Genomic DNA, 22,520 nt, shown 5'->3' with positions numbered 1-22,520 from the left:
TGAAATTAAAAAAAAACAGTCTTTCTTTACATTTTCTTTTCCTTTCAGTGGCAGGAATGCTGCAGGTTTCACCAGATGAGCTTGCTTCAGCCTTAACAACTGATGTTCAGTATTTTAAAGGTAATCTTTTCCAAGATTACATTCTCATAGGTCACACCTGGTGGCTTTTTGAGCCTTCTGATTTAAAAAATTTAAAAGCTGTCAATATTTTGTTTCTTATTTCTCGTTTGGTCCTGTAAACAATCCCTCTGAGAAATATGTAGGCTTATCTGCCATGCAGTAAATCAGACTGGGCAACCAAATTAGAAATGCCTTTTTAATATGGAACAAAGCAGTTTCACACTGTGATGCTGATGGGCTCCTAACTTGGTTAATGTTACAAAAGTGTGTCAAGATAACAGATTAGATATGAATAGAGAATATTAGTAAGAGCAGTAATCAACATGAGTGTCTTGAGAAAAAAATCCAAAAACTATTTTCAGTAAAATATTAGTTCTGTGTAGTACTCATTTCTTTTGAACAAAGTATAAAGGCATGTATTTCCAAACTTAAAATCTTTTGAGTGTTGACAGTCTTCTCATTTGCACTGGAGGTTTCAGAAATAAGCTAACACCATGTAAATGTTTGGCAAAGGAGAAGTAACGGTAGCTAAATTTACTGTAACTAAAATTACTTAAGGAGCAGTTTGCAGGACACTTTCATCTCCTTTTTCTGCTTTTTCTCTTAGGAGACACCATTGTTCGGAGGCACACTATAGAGATTGCAGATTTTTACCGGGATCTCTTGGCAAAATCTCTGTATGGTCGTTTATTTAGCTTTTTAGTCAACACAATCAACTGCTACCTTCAAAATCAAGATGAGAGTGGCAGGTAGGAGTGCCATTGGGAATTATTAGATTGTACAATACAACTGTGCAAATGCAGAACTGTAAAAGAAACATGATTCCATTAAATGGTGAAATTGAATGCACACTGATAAAGTTTTGAAGAATTTTGTAACAGCACAACAGTGATGCTTGGATTGTTAAAACACTGGCCATTCCTTCTAGTTGTTTCTGGTGCAACATATTTGCTTATTTATTTGCTTACATAGGGGTCCATGGTACTTCATGTGGTAATCTATATTGGTGGTTATGATTAAGAGACTTTTAGGGCTGGACAATACAGAATGAGCTGTCTTTCAACATGCAAAATGCTGCTTGGTCCTTTTTAATGCAGAACATGTTTGTTCTTTATTCCCAATACAGTGACCTTAGCACAGGGTATTAAAACCAGAATTTTATTCAAAGGCCTGCAAATGAATCTTTAAACTTAACTGATTTAAATGTTCTAAGAATGTTCTCTAGGTTGGCATCTTCTAAATTTGATGCTGTTGCTATCCAGTGTGGTTTCTTGGAAAAATGAATGCTAATTAATGTGCATCAGTGGAGCAGTCAAGAAACAAATTAAAGCAGCAACAAAAAAAATGAAATCTCAGTAGAATCAAAGTAACAAACTAAGACAGTAGACCTAATTAGATGATCATATGTATGTGACTTAATCAAAGTTCAGCAGCTCATATGCTCAGCTGAGCTTTCTTATGAACATGAAATAGAAGTGGCTTGGAATTATTGGCAAATGGTAATCCACTAATGACAGATGTGGAACTTGCATATGTTTTGTTAATATCATATCTCTGTGGCTGCACAGGACAAGTGTTTATAAGGTGCCCTCTTTCAGAGTTTGAGAACTTCACAATCTTATTTTTATTCCTATTCATAGACCAATTAGTCACAAATCTCTTCTCTCCTGTGGGTGTAGCTAAAAGAAAAAGGTACCATGCCTGAGTAACTCAGTTTTCTGCACCTAAAATTGTTCTGTCACTATATATCCACCACCAGGGTGCCTCACTTCGTGCTGAAGGCAAACAGAAGTAACATGGAATGATTTTACTTGTCTGTTTGTGACACTAAGCTAGAGCAATTTTCCAATCCATGGCCTAATTTGACATACTCTCTATGTAATAAGGAAGGGCAGTAGCATGAGGTTACAATTCTTCCTCATTCATTCCTGGGATTTATGGAACAGAGGCTTAGCTCAGTGTGTGTCCATGACAGACAGCAATCCAGCTCAGGCATTTCTAATTGCAATGAGCTTTTTTTGCAGTGAACTTTTTTTTTGCAGTGATTGTTGAGAAAGAAATAAAGAATTTATATATTTAAAATCAATTTAAATTATTTGAAATAACTTTTCATTGTTTAATTTTGCAATCGATATCTTACATTCTTTCAGAATAGGGTGTTGTGTACTTCTGTTGTTAATATAAACCATAATTTTTAGATATCATAGGATCTTCAAATAATGAAAGTCAGAGTTGTTTGTATATGGTCTATCTTGTAGTCTCCTTCTAGTGCAATCTTCTTCTTCTAGGTAGAAGAGGTGACATCTACCTTGCAAAAATATTTCTCAGTGAAATTATTTCTACCTGTGAGGAAACTTGAAGGCTGTGTGAGGTTGTAAGTCCCAGCTAAAACAGGACAGCTGTTTGATGTATCAGAAATGAGAAATTTGCCATAGTCTCCTTTGGCCATATATTATACCTATGCTGATAAGGGGCAGTTCCTCATTTAGGCTGGTTATAGAAAGCTAACCAGCTCAGGATTAATTGGCTGTACTGACAAGATATATAACATTTTATCAGGCCAAAACCAGCTTAATTCCCTTTCCAGGCTTGAAGCTAAGTAGCTTCTTTTAAGGGGAAATAAAGTTGATCATCCTTCACTGATATTTCAACCTCAGTTGAAGGAGCCCACATGCAGCTTTTTTTTGGTTTTTTTGGGTTTTGTTTGGTTGGTTTTTTTTTTGGTCCAGCCTAATCATACTGTTTAAACTGGAGGAGTAAATCAAGGCATAGAATAGTTCTAGATGCAAGTTGGATTACTGCAATGAATTTGTGATTAGTGGGTCAGATTAACTTTAAATACATCTGAGTAACTGTCAGTTAGCATATATAGTTATATCTCCAGTTTGGTGCAGTTTTAATAAACCTCTGCTGAAAGATCCACCAAAAACATTAACTTATATGACTATGTAAGTCTGACACATTCCAGGCCACACTTTTGTCCCTGGTTGGAAACTGACAGAGTTGCTACTTAGATGGGATGGAGCCTTCATCAGAAACCTGGAATAAGGTTTCTAACTCAGTTTTTTGTTCTGTTGTGAGGCAGCTTAGCTGTACTTCCATCACACTTCAGTGAGAATTTATGAAGGAATAAAATTAGATTTCCTGCCTTAGTAACTCTGAAAGAAGCATTTCTTCTTGGCATTTTTGAGGAAACTGGCTCTCCATGGTTAACTTTTGTGGTGGAAATATTTGATTTTGGTCTTTCATATTGATTTATATTTACTAAGAAAAAGCTTGTGACAGGTATCATGCAAAATAAAAGGAATGATTCTCATTAGATCTAATGATTATCATTAGAAAGGGGAGATGATTCTGTGAAAAGCAACAATGACCAAGCTCTAAAGCTATGAATACAGAGAATAAAAAGTGTTGCCAGAATCCATCAAATTCATTACTTTGGAATACTATTCAATAGGTATAAAGCAAGAATTTTAATGGTGGTGTTAAGTGAGATAATACACCTCTGTAAAAACTTATAATTTTTGTCTAGTTTATAAATTATAACCCTACATGCTAGTTTAGACTGGTTTCAAGATCTGAAATTTGTTACTTTATTCATTCTGATATTATTTTTTAAAAATCGACTATGGAGAAATTATTTTGCCATAATTGGCCCCTAGAGTGGGATTAGAAGAAAGCTATTAACATTTCTCACAGGTGCTTATAATTATCTTTTTCTAATTATTGATATTTATCTTCACTCATCTATATAATGATTTCCTGTTCTACTGATTTTATTATTATCAAAATAGTCTCGGTGAATTTCTTCCCAAGACTCTTAACTCTTCAAATTTACTCTGTTTTACTTCCATTCAGATAAGTATGCTGATTTTCAATTTTGTAGATTCATGGTTGCCTTAATGGGGCACTTCCATGTAATTGATTGCACATTGGCAAAGTTGGATCTGGTGATCCAAATGAATAATGAAATGACTTAAGGTAATGTTTTAACAAATCCTGACTCATTCTGCAAGAGGTTTTTTTCTTTAGGGAGATTTAGGAATGTCTGTGAATTCTTGTGAAATATTGTTTTTCACTTCTCATTAAAAACAAGCTAATTACGTATATGTGCCTGAGAAAATCTTGATAGTATGTTCCCTGCCTGTTAGTAAGTTGAAGGTATGTTGTTTTATCAGTTAGTTAGAAAATATTTTCTCTATTTGTAGATAAGACCTGATAAAAAGCTGATAAATATTCTGTAGATAAAGCCTGGCTGAACAGCAGGTCCCAGAGGATCTGGGTGTAGCTGGAGGTCTCTCACCCTCAGGGTCCATTACTGGGTCTAGTGTTGTTTACCTTACTCAGACATGACCTGGATGAAGGGCAGATGCCTCCTCAGCAGGTTCAGAGACAGCACAAAGCTGTGAGGAGTGGCCAATAGCCCAGAGTGCTGTGCAGCCCTTCAGAAGGATCTCAACAGGGTGGAGAGATGGGCAGGGAAGAACTGCCCAAATTCAGCAAAGGCAGGTCCTGCAGCTGGGGAAGAACAGCCCCTGCACCAGCACAGGGTGGGGCTGACCTGTGGAGCAGCTCTGAGGAGAAGGACCTGGGGTGCTGGTGGAAACACCTGTCCATGAGCCAGCAGTGTGTGCTGGGGCCCTGGGGGCTGGTGTGTCCTGGGTGCATTGCCAGCAGGCTGGGGGAGCTGATCCTGCCCCTTGGCTCAGCCTGCTCAGGCACATCTGGACTGTTCTGTCCAGTTCTGGCTCCTCAGGAGAAGAGAGACATGGAGCTCCTGGAGCAGGCCCAGTGGGGGGAAAAAGATGATTGAGGGACAGGAGCATCTCTCTTATGAGGAAAGGCTGGGAGAGCTGGGCCTGATCAGTCTTGGGAAGAGACAGCTGAAAGGGGATCCTCATCTCAGTCTATAAAAGTCTAAAGTGAGGGTGTCAAGAGGTTGGAGCCAGGCTCTACTCAGGGGTGCTGAGCAATATTACAATAGACAATGGGCAGAAAGTGATGCACACGAAATTCCACCTGAACATGAGGAACAACTTTTTACTGTGTGGGTACCATGCCCTGGAGCAGGCTGCCCAGAGAGGCTATGGAACCTCCTTCACTGGAGATGTCCAGAAGCCATCTGAATGTGCTGTGTACTCTGGGATGACCCTGCTTGAGCAGGAGGCTTGGACCAGGTGACCACTGTGGGCGCTCCCAACCTGACCCATTCTGAGATTCTCACGTGGCAGACAGAGCTGGCACTCAGTCATGCTTTCTGTCTGTATCACCAGGTCAGCCATAGATTCCTGTTGCACAGAATATTTCTAAAGAGGAAGTTTCTGAAAGCTGTTATATTCTGACTGTATATTCATACCCATCAGATTTCAAATAGTGCCAAAGAGTAGCAGTAGGAACACTTATTTGGGCAAAGGAAAGACCTCAGATGTCTCATGTACAAAATTCTTAGTCCATTATCAAATTTCTAGAACAAGATACTCTGGAATAGAAATCGTCCCAGCTTCAGAGAAATAAAATCAGTAAAAAATCTCCCTTAAGCATTTATTTATCTATTACTGAACTCAATGGGGGAAATCTTTAAAACAGACAAACAGTACAAAACATCTAATATAATATGGTGCATAATATCATAATTTGAAATCTGCTTAATTCTGGATAATTTCCAGTGTGTCATTTAACAAGATAATGCCATTTTTTAAAGCACAGAACAAATTTTACTTGAAAGACCTGAGGAACAGTATGTGCTATACTAATGAAAGAGCTGTAGATCTCGAGTCCATTGGCACATATATTTCTTTTTTCCTGCCATAACTGTTAAGTCACTCAAAAAAAAGTTTGTCAGATATGGAGCTAGTATTTCTTTCTGATGTGTCCAGACACCATCTCTATATGCACCAGTCACACCTGAGTAAGGTAGGTTTTAAAAGCAAAATTACAGCTGTTGAGCAAGATACCTGAGAAACATGGCAATGATGCCAATGTCAGCAAAAATCTCAGACTCTTGAAAAATCTCCCTCAAAAGTTTCAGAAACTAATTTTGTTTAGTAATTGTTTGAGAGTAAGAACAACATATCCAACTGGAAGTATTCAGCCTATTCCCTTAAGAACTGTGTTTGTGGCAACAGGTATAATCTCTTCCCCTGGGAAAACCAAGGACTTCTTAATTAGGATTCTGAAGGACCTCATTTAAAGGCCAGGCTATAATACTTCATCTAATCAAAGAAAAATTTCCTCATTAGTCAGTATCACCTCCAGTTTATCCAGATCAGACACAAGCCTTCCTCATTACTGGCAGAAGTTGGAGGAAGAGCATGAACTGTTGTATCTTGGGCAGATGAGAAGACATTAGATCACCTCCCACCACAGATTCATCTCACTGCTTTATGCTGGCAGAATGCAAAAGATAACAAAAGGAATGGACCCCATGGATTTTGGAGCTAAGAACAACCTGCAATGGAATAAAAGGGAACAAATAACATTCTGTAGGTTTGTCTGAAGCACTGGGTCAGATGTACTGTAAAAGGAGTTCTGTTCACCTTGCCAGGAATGGCAAATGGTTTGAGGGCATCTCTTGATGAATGGCAAGATATCTGCCAAGGTGGTAGATTATCAGGCAGGATGTCTTCTGTATCTGTGCTGCTCTTAGGATTGCTGGGAAATTTTATGTAGTTTCTTTATAATGTAGTTTTTAAGTGTACAAGATCAAGAAGATATTTCTAGTCTATAAGGATATTGTTACAGAGATGTTCTGAGGGAAAAAAAGCAAAGATGGTGACATTGTAAAATATTATAAGCTGAAATGCTGTCTTGTATGTCATAAACCAAAAATTACTTATAGTGAGCATCTATGCTTTTTAAAAAATATTTACACCTGTGTGCTGGTATAAAAGAAATCTTCAATTATCAGCAACTTCTTTACTTCTACTTTCTATTCTGGAAAATATTTTCAAACTTGAAATCAAAATCTCAGTCCCCTTTAAAACCCTAGTTCTTCTAGTTATACATAGTAAATATTAAATATCTGAACCATAATGAAGAAATTTGTCAGTGATGATTAGTAACCATAAACTATGAAAATAAGGAAATCTTTCAGAACAAAAAGTGCCTTTCTCTAATATTTGTTCTTTTAGACCCTGGTGACATGCCCTTTCATTTGTTAACATGGAATCATTCATGCTTTGTTTTGCCTTGGGAATCTGTGCTGTGATTATTTAGGGAAAGTAATTTTGCTGGAATTAATATGATTGACAGCTAGCCAGTAAAACATATATGGACCCTCCTTCTGGCAAGAAAAGTGATATGAAAAAGAGAAAGACAAGAAGGAAGATTAAAAGAACAAAGTAATTTGCTACCACGTATAAAGCAATGCTTTTCATTTGGATATTGTGTTGTCAGTTGTTATTCAGTTTTCAAAATCTGAGCAATAATTTAATACAGAAAATTACTATCATGGTTGAAGAGATTTTGCACACAAATAGCAATAGCACAATGTACTAGTAAAATGTTGTAGAGGATACAGAGCCTACTGCTGTTATACTTGCCCCATAGGCAAGATATTAATTATGTAAAACCTCCAGTTCTTTTAATGTGGTGTGTGCATCTCCTAATAATACTAGACCAAAATCATCAAGAGAGTTCATAAAAACACTAAGACTTCATGTTTTTTCTGTAAACAAATGCATTTCCAGTATATTTGCAAGCCAGTATATTTGTCAGAAATATCACAATTTTGGTAAAAGATGTTGTTTGAGGTGGGCAGTAAGCTGGCTGCTTAAGCTTTTACACTGAGTTTTGGAACCTAGGACCAGGTTCCTGTTTTGCCTGACTTTTAATAATTAATGAAGTCAGTTTGCATTGGTCTTTTCCTAATGCAAATGTTTATATATTCCTTGAAGGAAAGTAAGAGAGACTAATTTGACAAAATAGCAGTCATGGACTGAACTGGGATGTAAACAATCCAGTCTCAAATTATGGATTGAATCAGACACAGAAGGGATAAGCTGTTTTGTCTGCATTAAGTAGTTCTTAAAATTGTGAAATATAATGCAATATTTCAGCTGTTGTGCAATGTTACACAGCAGTTCATGTTTTGCTTTCCTATGAGGAAGACTATGTATAAATGGGAAGAAAAAGAAAAGAAAAAATAATAAAAGGGTGAAAACCTATTAAGTATTCTGAAATTTCAAGCTTCTTTTTATTTTTTTTATTTTTTATTTTTTTTATTTTTTTTATTTTTTTTAAGACATAACATAATAATTCTGGATTTTCAACATTCATTCGCTGAGGTAGTTTGTTTTTAAACATTTAATTTTTCTTTCTGTAAATGGACAGATTTTGTTGAAAACTTGTTCTGACAAGGAATGTACACCCCCCATCTCTAATCAGGAGAAGTTCTGAATGGGGCTTACATTTTAAAACCCAATTTATATTGCATTCATTGCTAGAGATGGAGGTGGTGATACAGCTTTATGCTGTTTCTTGTAGAAATTCCCTTGGAGGCTAATCGACCTCCTGATAACCTCCCCTGCCCAACAAAGCCATTCTGGACGAGATTTATTATGTAACAATCTCTGTCTGACATTTACGCACACAGCCAGTCCTGTGACAATCAGCAGTGCATTGAACTGGTGTGCTTTTGAAATGAACACAAACTTCTTGGTCATGATTTCTGAAAAAGGCTCTGCTTGCCCCTGGGCACTGTTTTTCCTAGCTTGTTTTGTAATATGCAGTTTTTTAAAAATGATCTTCCTTTGTTTGTTTGCTATATAGGGATTTATTTTGAGGGCTGGATCCTTGTCTAATGACATGGTAGGGGTTACAATGACTGCAATGGAACTATATTAATGTGCTTCAACATTGGTTCACCTTTTCTCCATTACATCTATGCACTGATATGCACAGAGATTTAAACACAGAGGAAACTTAGAATATGGAGGAAAAGAAAAAAAAAAAAAGAAGGATCTCAGAACAAGAAGCCTGAAATATTATTTGTTGTTGCAAAGTAGGCAACAAAATATCCCAAAATATTAATTTGGCTCACTGAGTGAATTTAGTTTCATCTCCAGATCAGGCTTAAAACTACTCAGCCCCAAGTACAAAACAGTAATACCTCTGTCCTTTTCCCATTTCTTCTGTCCAATGCCTAGGTGATTGCTCTACCCTGATCCTTCCACTCCTTCCATGTGGCCAAAATAAAATCCCTTCCCTGAATGCATGCAGTGACACTCGACAAACATCTACAACTCCTCTTTTATTTATACAGAGAAGAAACATCTGCCTTCTTCAGGCCTGACCCCTGACTGTTCTTTCCCCTGGGACATGAAGGCTCTTGGGCAGCCTGAGCCCAGAGATTCTACTAGGTGCTGGCACAGAGGGAGCTTGTGCTTAACAGGTTTCCCTTGAAGTGCATTCTGTAGAAGCAGTTCTGGCTACCACAGAAATATAAATGGCAAAGGATAACTGAGTGCAGCCAGGCATCTTCCCCAAAATGGTTATCCATGATGTCAGAAAATGGGTACCTATATTAGAAACTGGGCTTTAGGAAGTTAAGAATTTTTCCTTTTCTTACAAATTTATTTTTTAGCATAGCTGCTAAAGCGATCTTGAACCCTGCTTTTTTTATTTCTGTTCAGTGTAATAGGTTGTGAGTAGAATTTTGGTTCTGTTCTGTACATGGTCTACTTGTGTATTTCATACATGTTTTTGAAATACAGCCTGCTTTTGTCCTAGAACAGAAATACTTCTGTCAGAAACAACAGATGTATTATTCACTTGCTTGAATTCTTATTATCTGTAATATCTTTTTTTTTCCCCAGTGACCAGGTGTTTGAAATTGGAGTATTAGATATTTTTGGATTTGAAGAATTTCAAAAGAATACTTTTGAACAGGCAAGTGTGGATGCTTTGCTGAATTTACTGTACCTGTTGTTATTTCTCTAATTAACCAGTTTTGATCATAATAAAAATATACATGAGGGTGAAAATTTTCTCTTAATATATTTTTCCCATTATACATATATGTGTATGACTTATATGCTGGGGTTTGTTCTTGGCAATTTTAAAATAATATAGTAAATATCTATTGTGATTTTGAAGAGGGGTAGTAATAGCACTGAAAGACAATCTGAGGGAAATAGTGTTGTTTGTTTTCATGCTTGTGGTATTTATACTTCAGCTAGATCAGTGAGTAGAAGGACAATATCCTGAATTGGAAGAATAATCAAAAGGCCTTCAGATGCCTTGGAGAAAAAGTAAAATGAAAATTCAGCATTATGCTAAGTGCCATTACTGAGAGATTCACCTCTGTGTGATTTTACAACATGTGACTTTTCTAAAAATTGAATTGCATCCATGGAAAATAAATTGAAATTTATGTCACTTAAAGCTGTAAAATCCTTTTAAATATCAAACTTTCTTTGAGATGCTCACCTGCCTTCAACATTAATCACACCAGAGCTCTTGTGCATTACATATTTCAGAAAGCATTAATGACTCTGCTCAACACACTCAAAGAGGTGTTTAAGTTGTTGTTCAGTTGTTCATTCATTCAGTGATGCAGTGGAAGAAAATCAAAGCATATAAAAAAAATCAAAGCACAGGAAAGAATCAAGAGGGCATCAGCAGCAACAAAGGGCTTGTTATTGTTTGAAATTGGGATTTGCCCCTTTGTCCCAGTCAGTCCATTGTTTTATGGCTCAGCTTCCTCTTTCTAGTGAAACAGAAGTCCTAGAGCCCCATCAGTTCAGCTTGTATAACATGTTTACATTGCTACTCGGTTTCCAAATGTTTGAAGGCACGGTAGGTGTTCATCTTGGGACTTACTGGTTATTTTCTTTTGACCCTGTTCCACATATGAAACTCATAAAAGATCTGCAATTGACATCATGAATTACCATGAATTCTCTTTTCCGGGGTAAGCAATTTTCTGCTTAATAATTGCAAAGGATACTTGAAGAGAAAATACACGATCTAAGAAAAATTAGTAAAAAGAAATTTGGTTTATTATTCCAGTGTAGCAAACGTGATAATTACAAAGTCATATTTTCATTTCTATTTTATTTTTTCTAAATAAATATATTTCAAAGGACACTTACTGTCTCTCCACCGGGACTGAATGCATTTTTTGAATAATATTAAGTAATAATCTGAGTCATTATCTCAGAATCTATTTAACAGCATTCCTGAAAAGACAAAGCAGAAGTGAGAGTTTTTTATATGAACTCCATGATGTAATTAACATATCTGATTCCTGAAGTGGTAGGTCGTAGTATCAGTGAAGAGAAGCAGTTTGTATCTCCATGTGGTACATGCTGATCATGCAGACTTACCCCAAACAGCCTGAACTTCAAAGCTGGAGCTCTCTAGGAGTCCAGACTAGTTCAGAGTTCTGCCTGGGCTCGTTAACCCGAACAATTAAACAGTCTTGTTAGCCCAGATAGGGTCCTCATGCAAAACATTGCATCATGTCTGCAAACACAGCCAGTGTCAAGGCCTGTGATTGCAGAATGTTAGCATTAAATGTTACAACCAGACAGTAATGGGGCCATAAAAAATGTTTTTTAATCACATTAAGATTAGTGTATTTTAAAAAGGCATTAAAATAATTTTAGGGAAAATTAATTTATTTTTTTTTTTCAAATTAGTGTATGATAAGGCATTCTTTGTGATATCTGTTTTCCTGCTTTCTTGGGAAAAAAATTATGACTGTTTTCTGTAAAAATTAAAACTTCCTGACTGCCCAAAACTGGGGACATTCAAAGTAGCTGTGTGAATCTTTCTGGTGTTTTATAGCAGACTGGTGGATAAACAGTTTAATATCTTAATTAAGAGAGCAATAAGATAGTAAATCACATGTCAGTTTCAATAGACTGTGTTTGAAGATGGTTCAGGCAAACAGAGATGGATAAACTGGGTAAAATAACTTGTTTACTCCAGTGTGTATTTTGGAATGACAAGGCATTAGAGTATTGAAATATTGAAGTCAAATGAAGAATTGGTCTAGGAAGAACTCATGAGCAATGCAAAGGAAGACAGCTGTCAAAGGACTAGAAAAGTAAGATGCATTATGCCTACAACAAGAGTCTGATAAATTCTGCAGGCAAAATGATGGGGCTGACAGCTTGCAGAGAGAAAACTTTTACAGACCATTGTAAACAAGAAGGCATTAGAAGTTAAAAAACATTATTAAGTGTTCAGTTTTCCTGGTACTCAGTGAGCTTTTATTGTATAGAATGTGTGTGAAATGTCATAAGAGTAAAAATGAGACATGTAATTTTAAAATAAAAGCAAAGAAGTGTGTGGAATAGGCAATAGTGAGGGGAGTTTTGATATTTGGTATGAAATTTAAAAGCTGAAAGGCAAGGAACACTGTTTTTAGAAGCCACAGGCTGAAGGAGTCATTGCTCAATAAAGACTGAAAGCGTCTGAATTACCAGGACCCAGTGAGTTACTGCTTTTACTGCTCATCAGCTGAGCTATGGTAAATGACTACAGTACACTTTTAGCTCCCTCTAATAACAATTTACAATCAGTTCCTAGCAGTGATCATTAGCTTGGGAACAGCATTTTCCTGGAGCAGCTGCATACCTGCTGTGCCAGAAGAGCTTTGTGTACCACCACACTGGAGCGTGGTCAGAAGTGAGCACAGTTTCTCTTTCCTATTCTATAGAGAAATGGCCTTCATTTTGTGGTCAATTCAGGAAATACTAGTGCTCTACCAAAAATATCAATGGCAGTTTCCAGTGTTAATTCAATGTTTTCTCAGGCTTCCCTGTTTGAGAGGGACTATATTTGTTTACAGTTTATTCCCCAGTGTTTAAATCCAGATGTCTGCTTGTCTTCTAGGAGAATTTAAAATTAGGTTAGACCTTATTCATGGCTCCTTCACAGAACAACTTGTAATAGTTCAGTCAAGGAATGCTACAGCCTTCAGAATTATGATAGTATATTTTTGACCACAAGCTCATGACCAATGAATATAACAAGCAATAAGCAGGATAGATAGTAGCCCATACCATTTTCCTCCAGGTGTTTCTAAGAAAACTGTATTACTGCAGAAGAGCCAGACATTAGAGTAGTAAGAGGAGCTTTTCTTCCCCCTGCAGAAAGTCAGGTCTTCCTACAGAAATGGAAGTCTGTAGTTGTAGAGTCATCATAAAGAACAACAATAAATATAAATCAAAACAAAAATAAATATATTGCTCGTCATAAAGAGCAATAAAGTTAAATGGACAATGCTAGTAGTCTTTTCTGTCTGATATATAATTTAAATGGGAAACTGAAGAAAGCATTTAGTTCTTGTTAAATTATGTATTTAGCTCTTGCATGGTGTTTTATGTATTTAGGCCTCTTCAGTTTTGCAGTAGAAATATATTTTCCCTATATTTCCTATATTCTTATAGGAAATATAAATGATTTATCTAAATTAGTGCTACAGGTTACTGGAACAGCCAAGTGTCTCTTGACTCCCATTTAACCCTGTTGCCATTAAAGTGCATGCCCATTATCTGTGTGCTGCAGTGTAGCTCTGGAGAGGCACAGCTTCCATGGCAGCTCCATGCAGCACATCTCCTGCAGCAGCAGCCAGCTGGCTCTGAGAGCAGAGAGCATTGCCTGCCCCACTCAGGACTCTACTTCAGTCACTGTGGTGGAGCAGAAGAGGTCATAGAACCCAGCTGTGTTGGAATTTTCACCTGTGTTTATTATTAGGTGTGGTAGATTTTAACTTCTCAGCATGTTATTTCTATGGTTAAATCTGCTGACATTACATTTTTCTCACATTATATTTCCTAGCCAGAAAAACCATAACAGATTATTTTATATTAAATTGCATTGTCTCAGCCATTAGACTGCTTCTAGCTGTCTGAATGTAAGGTCAGGTTGCCTATTTTGAAGATGGATGGATATGAATAAACAAAAGTTACACGATATAACTTTTCTACAGTCATTGCAGTCTCAGGGATAGTAAATGGGAGGTCACACAAATTTTTACATTTGGGCAGTCTGAAAGATCATTTCAAGATTTTTTTTTTTTATGCAGAAGAAATGAACCTCCTTTGGTTTTGCCAGTCCAGAGCATAGATGGAGGTTCCTGTGTGCCTCTGTGGAATATGCAGCTGCTGGTGCACACTGAGCTCTGTTTACACGTAGGGACTTCATGCAGGACCTTCCACTGCAGTTCTCAGTACTGGAGTATTCCTTATGCCCCAAAGGGTGATGCAAAGTGCTTACCACATTAATTCAGTCTTTACAAAGAAATATGATGTGGTATTTTTAAGTCAGAGTTTGGCTCCATGCCCAGGAAGGTTTTAACAATCTTGTTGTGGAGCAGTGAGAACCAGGTGATCCTTGGAGCCAGGCAGCAAGGATGGCCATGCCCTCCCTGATGGGCATCCCTGGGGCATGGTGGACAGAGCCAGGGCTGGTGACAGTGCCATTAGCAGCCCTGACATGGCCCTGACATGAGAAAGAGCTGGAAGCTGGCACTGCCCTGGCATCACCTGGCACTGGGACGAGGGCGGCGTGGGGGCCCCAGGATAAGCTGATCCTATTCCTTCCCTTAGGGGCCTGGTGATCTTGTGTTTTGCTTTCTTCCTCACCCAGTTCCTGAGGATCTCCCACTCTTCATGGCCTTTGTCAGGGTGTACTCCTCCCTCTTCCCTCTTAGTCTCTGTGATCTTCCCAGCACACACACATTTCTTTCCATTTATGCAGGGCACTATTATCTGTCCAGCGTTCCAGTCAGACACTGGAAAACCAGTGTTACTTGACTTTAAGGCTGGCTTATGTTGTACCTGACATTAAAATAATTTTTAAAAAATTATTTTACAATAGATATTTTGTAGCCAAAAATAAAATAATTTATCTCAAATGGAGGTTCCCAGCTCAGTTTACTTTGTGATTGGTGAAATACTGCACAACATTTAACTGACATCTTACTTTTCCACAGTAGCACCCTTTTTTGTCCCATAGTACTAGTTTGCAAAGCTAGTTTAGTTGACATCCCATTTCTACCTTTCAGCTGCTTTAACTATTGTATCAACCAGTTTCAATATTTTAATTTGAAACATTCATTTTTTACCTTTTCCCAGCAGTTGTATAAAGCACTGGAATGGAGAAATATCTGATGAGAATGTGTTGCTTTCCAGCAGTCCCTGGCTGGTGTCCTGGTTCTCGTTCTGCAGAGCTGTTCTTTCTAGAGAGCAGCTTTGGAGCAGTTTGCACTTTGTGCTGGAGCTGCTTTCTGCCCTGCTCTGCAGTGCCCTTTGGCATTGTGCAGGTCTGCCAGTCTGGCTGACAATGGTGCTTATGTTGCTAAGAAACACCCCAGTGCTGGGTGCTTCATTAAAAATACACTGGTCAGTAGAATTTGGTTTTTTCTTTACCATCCAAGCATGCTATGTATGAATCTTTTAGCAAAATACTATTCCTTTTATTTTGCTACTTAAAACCAGTGCTGCTTATCAGATCTTTGTAAGACGTATCTAAGAAAATCCTTCCTCTAAAATTGTGAAATTCAGTAATTTTGCTGCGCAGTCAGGCTCTGAAATACTTTTTTTTAAAATGCATTTTAAGAAATTGGCTCATGATAAGAAGTAAGCTTGAGTTTATAGGGATTTTGACAGTTTTTCTTATTGTAAAATACACCTTTGTAAAGTTGAATGACCTAGTTCTCTAAATAAATCATTTGCAAATAAAAATGTATGCAGCATGCATCATTTTAAGGCTTTGTCATATTCTGCAAAATGTTAGCATGTCTGCCTTATAAAACAATATTAACGAGCTTCTGGAAAGATTTTGTAATTAGAATTCCAGAAGTGATCTCTAAAGCACATTTTGCCTGCCACAGTTAGAAAAGCTGTCTTTTCCATAAAATGAGTAGATACTGGAAGTCAGTCATACATTTCTGTTGTTAATAAAGTAAGATAACAATCTGAATGTTTATAAATTCCATTAAAGAAATATTTGTTTTATTCGAGGATATCTTTTGTCTGCACTGTCATGCATTTATAAAGACAGTTAATAGATGTTTGTTTGTAAAATGAGCTTTGTCTCATTTCTTCTTGCTGTTTTTCACACTAGCCTATTTTATTGTACAGCAAGTACAAATTGCTTATACTAACAGGAGGTGTTAATGGAAAATTCAGGCATCTTACACATTACTTGGATTCTCTTCCTTCATCTGGATGTTAATGTAATTTTAGGATTGATCTAAATATTTCATACCTTTTAATATGATTTGCTGATAGAATTACTTGTGCACACTGTATTCACAGAAGATATCGTTAATGGCTGGCCAACACAAATATGTGAGTAGTTTAGACTGAAAAGAAAATGCATGGAGACATTCCTTGTATCATTCCTCATAAGAAATATTCTTACATCCTTTTAGGGGTTTCTGTTTTCCTAATTTCTTAGTCATAGTTCATGTAGCATTGAACAAGGGTTTCAAATTTTCAACTAAAATTTCCACTTGAATATCAAAAAGCAGTTAAAGCATTTATTCCACAAGGTTCTTAAATATTTACTTATTTTAGAAGGTGAGCTTTAAATAAAATACAAAAGTACACAAATAAGCTGATACTATTCCCACCTGCTTTTAACTGATAATCAGATTTCTGTGAATGTGTTTAGTTTTGCATCCTACAAGGCAATCACAGAAAATATTTTAGAAGCTTCTACACTGTTTATCCCTTGAACTTTTGTATGGAACACTGTTTTCTTCCCAACTTTTCCTTAGAATATGTATAAACTGGAGAACAGCATCTAGTAAAATGTCCCTAGGTGTTTTATATGTTTTGGTAAAACACAATGAGCTCTTCAGAAACTGCTTTAGACTTCAGTGTCATTATATGTGGAAAAAAGTTTTGTCTCTGTTAGCACTGAACTAACTACAGGCTCAGGATGTTAAACAAATATGTAGAGCTTTTTTTTTTTTTTTTTTCCTAAAAGCACATTGTATTTGTATAACCTTCCTGAATCTAAAATGCAGAAGAATATTAAATATACCAATTTATATGTAGAGTTACCCTTCTTCATTCAGTGTAATTAGTGTAAATTTCCACTGTATTTGATAATGCTGATATTTGATAACTCTTATGTGGAATTCACAGTGAATTGTTCAGGCAGAAAACTGTGTATTCCCAATTTAATAATTATAGTTGTTAAAATCTAAATTTCCCTAGGGTCTTCCTAAATCTGTGGTCTACCAAGAGATATCATATTTTGGATTGACATTTCTTCAAATTCGATATTAGACATGCAGTAAAACCTACATCGATGAATTATCCAGTAAATGTCTAATACTCATTTTTTCTTCATTTTACAATAGCTGTGTGTCAACATGACCAATGAGAAGATACACCAGTACATCAATGAAGTGCTTTTCCTACAAGAGCAAGCAGAATGTGTACAAGAGGGAGTTGCCATGGAAACGATGTATTCTCCTGGTAACCACACTGCAGTCTTGGATTTTTTCTTTCAGGTAGTTTCCAGATCCATTTTACACCATGTATGTTTATACACACTCTATGCATGTTAGGCTAATGCAAACTTTTGCTGGCATTTTCCAATTTATGAATCTTCAGACAAGGTTGAGGGTCAAAGAGGCCACAGCTGAGTGGCCCCCAGAGCTTAGTGACAGAGCAGGGCTGGGGAAGGAGCAGCAGGATCTCCCTGCCTGCACCAATTCATGTGAAGCATCCATGTGACTGTGCTGCTGTAGGACTGACAAGGCTCTGACAGGTTCTTTAGTGCCTAAAGCTGGTTTCTGAAAGCAAGCAACCCAATCAGTTTCTAACAGATCATCAGTAGTGACCATTTTTGGCAACTGAAATACTATTACCTACATTTCTTATAGAAGGACCAGCCTTGAACACTTTACAAAATATTTTAATCTTTTTTATTTTCCTGGTTTTTAAGGTGATAGATGTTTCTGTTTACTAAATTACAAGCTGTGTTTCCCTACATGGAACAACTGAAAGTCTAGTTGTCCTGTATAAAATGAGAGAAATCTGCTTTTCTTTTCAGAAACCATCAGGCTTTTTGTCAATGCTGGATGAAGAAAGCCAGTCTGTTTGGTCAGTGGAACAGAGTCTTTCTAAACGCATTCAGTCTTACCTGGATACATCAGATACAAATACAGTCTATTCCTCCACAAAAGATGGAAATGGTAACCTTGCCCCAAAGGATCTGGGCTCTACCTTCACTGTTATGCATTATGCTGGGAGGGTAAGTGGTTTGAATATCATTTATATGCAGTTAATGAAAAAAGTTAAAAAAACAAAATTTTACATGGCTTCTCTAACTCCTGACTATAAATAGGACTTCACTGTCAAGTGATAAATTTTCAGTGGACAACTTAGAATCCCAATGTCACATCTAGTGTATGAAATGTGTAAGTTATATCACAGCGTGCAGGATATGGGATTGCTTAGTTCTGGCTCCTAAAATTTTGTCTTCCTTGTAAGCATTTAATGTAGAAGGGGGTGATTCAGATCCCTCAGCATAAATGTTTAATGTCATTTTAGTTGGCTTCACTTTGCATTCAAATGTGGTTCCAGAACAGTACAGGTACCCTGTAGCTCCTCTTCTAACCTGGGTTACCAGCATGAATCTGGTAAAAAAATCAAAAACAACCCCCCTGCTTTTTCTGTTAGTAGTCATATTATTTTTTTTCTCCACAAAGACCCCAGAACATGCCAAATGTCTTTCAGCCTACTGTAAAATTAGATTAATATTTTTTTATTCCCCTGCCTGCAGTGTTCACAGGAATAGTGTAATCAGTTCTTTTAAATAGGCTTCTTACCTTTTACTTTCCAATACTTCATTTTCACATTGTCCCCACAATCACATACAACTCAGGCAAGCAAATTAGATAGATGTTTAAAGAGACAGTTATTTTGGGTGTTTTTTTGTAATCTGACAGTGATATAAATAGGGACAGATCTATTTTGTGGCTCCCCATTGGAAATGAAGCTGATGGAAGTCCCAAGTTGTATTTTGACACAAGCAAATTTGTTCCTGCCCAATGATAGAAATGTGGTCATTATGGAAAGGACTATTTGAGCAGTTGCCCAAATACTCTGAATAACTCCCTGTAGGTTCTTCTTTCATCACAAGGCCTTCTACTTAGAATCAAATTATTTACAAAGTTAATACCTCCACTATTGGGATTTGTCAGTAGGAATGTGGGCACACAGTGGTTAGATAACAGTACAACCAAGATTTTGTGAAACTTACTAGAGCTTCAAGTGATGGAATAAAGAACTGACCATGAACTTCAGATATCTAATTTAATTTATAAACTTTCTTTATACTTGCTACATGAGTATTTTTTAATGCCGTTCTGTTTAACCTCAAAAAGGTTCCACAACCTGAAACTTGACATGGAAGCAGCAACAAGGCATCTACATTAAAATCACAACCAGAATTATAAGTAAATTTCTTGAAAATGAAACAAATTTTTGTCTTATTCTCTGAAGAAGCATTCAGAAGATTTGTTAAGACCAGTATTTCAGGTGCCTAGTTCTGAAAGTTAAACTGCGAGTGGTAAAGAGGACACTTTCCATTAATGTGTATTTTAGCCTTGCATGGTTGTTTAGATTTTTGTTTTATAACATAGACACTTGGTTTGACCTTTTGCTAATAATAGTAATGACATTTCATCTAAAAGCATGAACAAATAGACAGCTCTCCAAGTAATGTAAATCTACACATTCTTTTGAAGTCAGTGGAGATCCTTTGATTTATATTGGCCAAGGAACTATTCCAGTCAGGTTCTTCTTTGCATCCTTACAACAGTAAAATGCTTAGCCCTGCAAAACCAGAAAAATCCTCTTGCAACTGCTTAACCCTCCTTACTTTAATAGTAATTGAGCTAAATCCTCACAGACACTTGCATTTTTGGTATCTTGTGGGACTGTTATCTAGCTATCATAGATTGAAATTTCCAGTGTATGATATGTACTTATATATGTGTGTATCTATATCTATCTATCTATATCTATATCTATATCTATATCTATATCTATATCTATATCTATATCTATATCTATATCTATATCTATCTACATATCTATATCTATATCTATATCTATATCTATATCTATATCTATATCTATATCTATCTACATATCTATATCTATATCTATATCTATATCTATATCTATATCTATATCTATATCTATATCTATTTGTATAAAGCTTTAATGATAGTGTGACTGTGTTAATGACACAAATTGAGTTTATTCTGAGATTAGTATGTCTTCGTATGTTGAGAACCAGAATATGAAAAACTCAGATTTTAAAACTGCTGATTCTGTTCTTTAGATTGTGCTATTACTGCATTTAGTAGCTTTTTATAGAAGTAATTGGTGATACTGTTGCCCGATGCCCCAAAAATAACACAAACTAACAGAGTTAGTTTATGCGGTGCTTTATTCAGGGCCCGGGGAACCTGCGGACTAGCGTCCAAAGTCAGGATCCCACAGTTCCCTTTTTCCATCAGGTTTTTATACCTTTTTACAAAATGGTCTACTTGCCAAAGTACACATTCTTCAAGACAATACAGATACATAAATCTTGTAGATATTATTCCTAAAAGTTATAAATTCTGTATGCTTGTCTACTCAAAACTATAGGCTACCCCCCTTAATCCCCCTTGCATGTTTTCTCATCACCAGAACCCTTTATTTATTATTATACTTTAGCCTTATCTTGTAAGTTTCTAAATGTTCTATATGCCCTACTGATTCCTTATTGTTTTCACAGTTCTACATGTCCTATACGCCCTACTAATTTCTTTAACTATTGTTTCACAATGTTGGTTTCCAGGGCCTGTCTGAAAACTGCAGTTTTCTAAGCCTTAGCATGACTACTACTATATCTACATTAGTCCTTTTTCTCATTATTTCGGTATCAACTCCCCCCTTTTGAGCATTCTTCAGATTTTCTGCAAGGATGCTCAATTCTTCAAGTTATGGTTTCTATGTAGGATGGTGAGTCTTCCTTTCGAGTTGGCAGGATTACTTCTTTCCGGGTCAGTGCTCTCATAACACGTCGAGTATGAGTTCCTTCTCTGGCAATCATTCCTAAAAGACATCTATACATAATCATGCATACTACAATAATCAATACAATCATTATTACATATTGTACAATTGATGATATCCAACCAGAGACTTGGATTCCTAGGGAGCTAAACAGTGCTCCTACCCAATTATGTTCAGCTTCCTCCTGGACTTCATGCACTTTTGTTTCAATTTGTTCTAATTGACTTATGTCCTTTTCTACTTCTTCTGTGACATTTGGGATATGTATGCAGCAATGATCAACTTTTCCTTGGAGGTAACCACAGACTCCATGTTCTTTTAATAAAAGCAAATCTAATGCCATTCTATTTTGGATTGTCATTCTTGTCGTTGCCTGCAACTGTAAATTTAGATCCTTAAATCCTTTCTTTGTAACTGCGGCTAGCCTCTCAGTTTGTCCTAATAATTTGTACAGCATCTCCCGGTTTCTATATGTAGAAATTGGTGCAAACAAGGATTCCAGTACCCATCCAAATTTAACTCCTGATGAGGGTTCATGCCATTCATCTTCATCTCCCAGTCCTAGTTCTTCTGCTACTTCATTTGTTTCTCTCTTTGCTCGTGACTGCATCTCTTTCTGCGTTAATTTAGATTGTTTCCAAAAAGGACATAATGTGGGAACCCCTAAGGTAATTTGTGTTACAGGCCCGTCTAACGGTAAATGTGTTGTCCATTGTCCACGTCCCATAACCCATACTAAATTTCCTGGACTCCTGATAGTTGTATCCTTACAGCTCAAAGTTTTACCCTTCTGGTCCTGCGGGAAAGCTCTTCCTGGAATTGTATGGTTAAGTTTTCTACACTCACAACCCCATTTTATAAGCATTCTGACCGGTGCCCAACTAATTTGATTCCCTGGAGTGTCACAGGTGAGAATTTGGGTGCAGTTCCAATTTTCTTTTGTGGCGCTCAGAGTTTTTGTAGAAGTGCTGGTTTGAGATACTTCTGTGTAAGTGGCATTTCTGCTTCCCGTCCATTGGACACACCAATTAACTTGTCCGATATAACTATAATGTTCTAATATGCTGGGGCCCCATACTGTTTTCCAACTGTCCCACGAGGATTCCTGCCGGGACGAGTTCTGGCATATCATTTCATAATAGCTTTCATTTTTAGGTATTCTTTTCTTTTGCCAGTGTGGTATAAAACATTCCCACTTAGCAGCATCTTCAGGTTTTACTTTTCCCCCTGCCACTAATTGAATTCCCCAATCCCTAATTTGTCCTACCCTCCCATGGCTAATTAGACAGTCCTTATAGGTTAATAATCTTAATGTTTCTCCAACCTTTTCCCATATTTCTTCAATTTCGA

At 36.8% G+C, this 22,520-nt stretch overlaps 1 protein-coding gene across 1 annotated transcript in view; it reads left to right on the top strand.

The window, feature by feature from the left end:
* Positions 1-22,520, top strand: part of MYO16 (myosin XVI) — a 358,267-nt gene that overhangs the window by 240,590 nt on the left and 95,157 nt on the right. The window contains 5 exon segments of the mRNA XM_056502322.1: positions 49-120; positions 728-869; positions 9,936-10,008; positions 17,450-17,602; positions 18,148-18,348. Of these exon segments, the coding sequence (XP_056358297.1) occupies positions 49-120; positions 728-869; positions 9,936-10,008; positions 17,450-17,602; positions 18,148-18,348 (641 nt within the window).

Source organism: Oenanthe melanoleuca, chromosome 1, assembly GCF_029582105.1.
Source record: "Oenanthe melanoleuca isolate GR-GAL-2019-014 chromosome 1, OMel1.0, whole genome shotgun sequence".
NCBI lineage: Eukaryota > Metazoa > Chordata > Aves > Passeriformes > Muscicapidae > Oenanthe > Oenanthe melanoleuca.
Note: the sequence above shows the minus strand (reverse complement) of the source record. Positions and strands in the feature narration are given on the sequence as shown.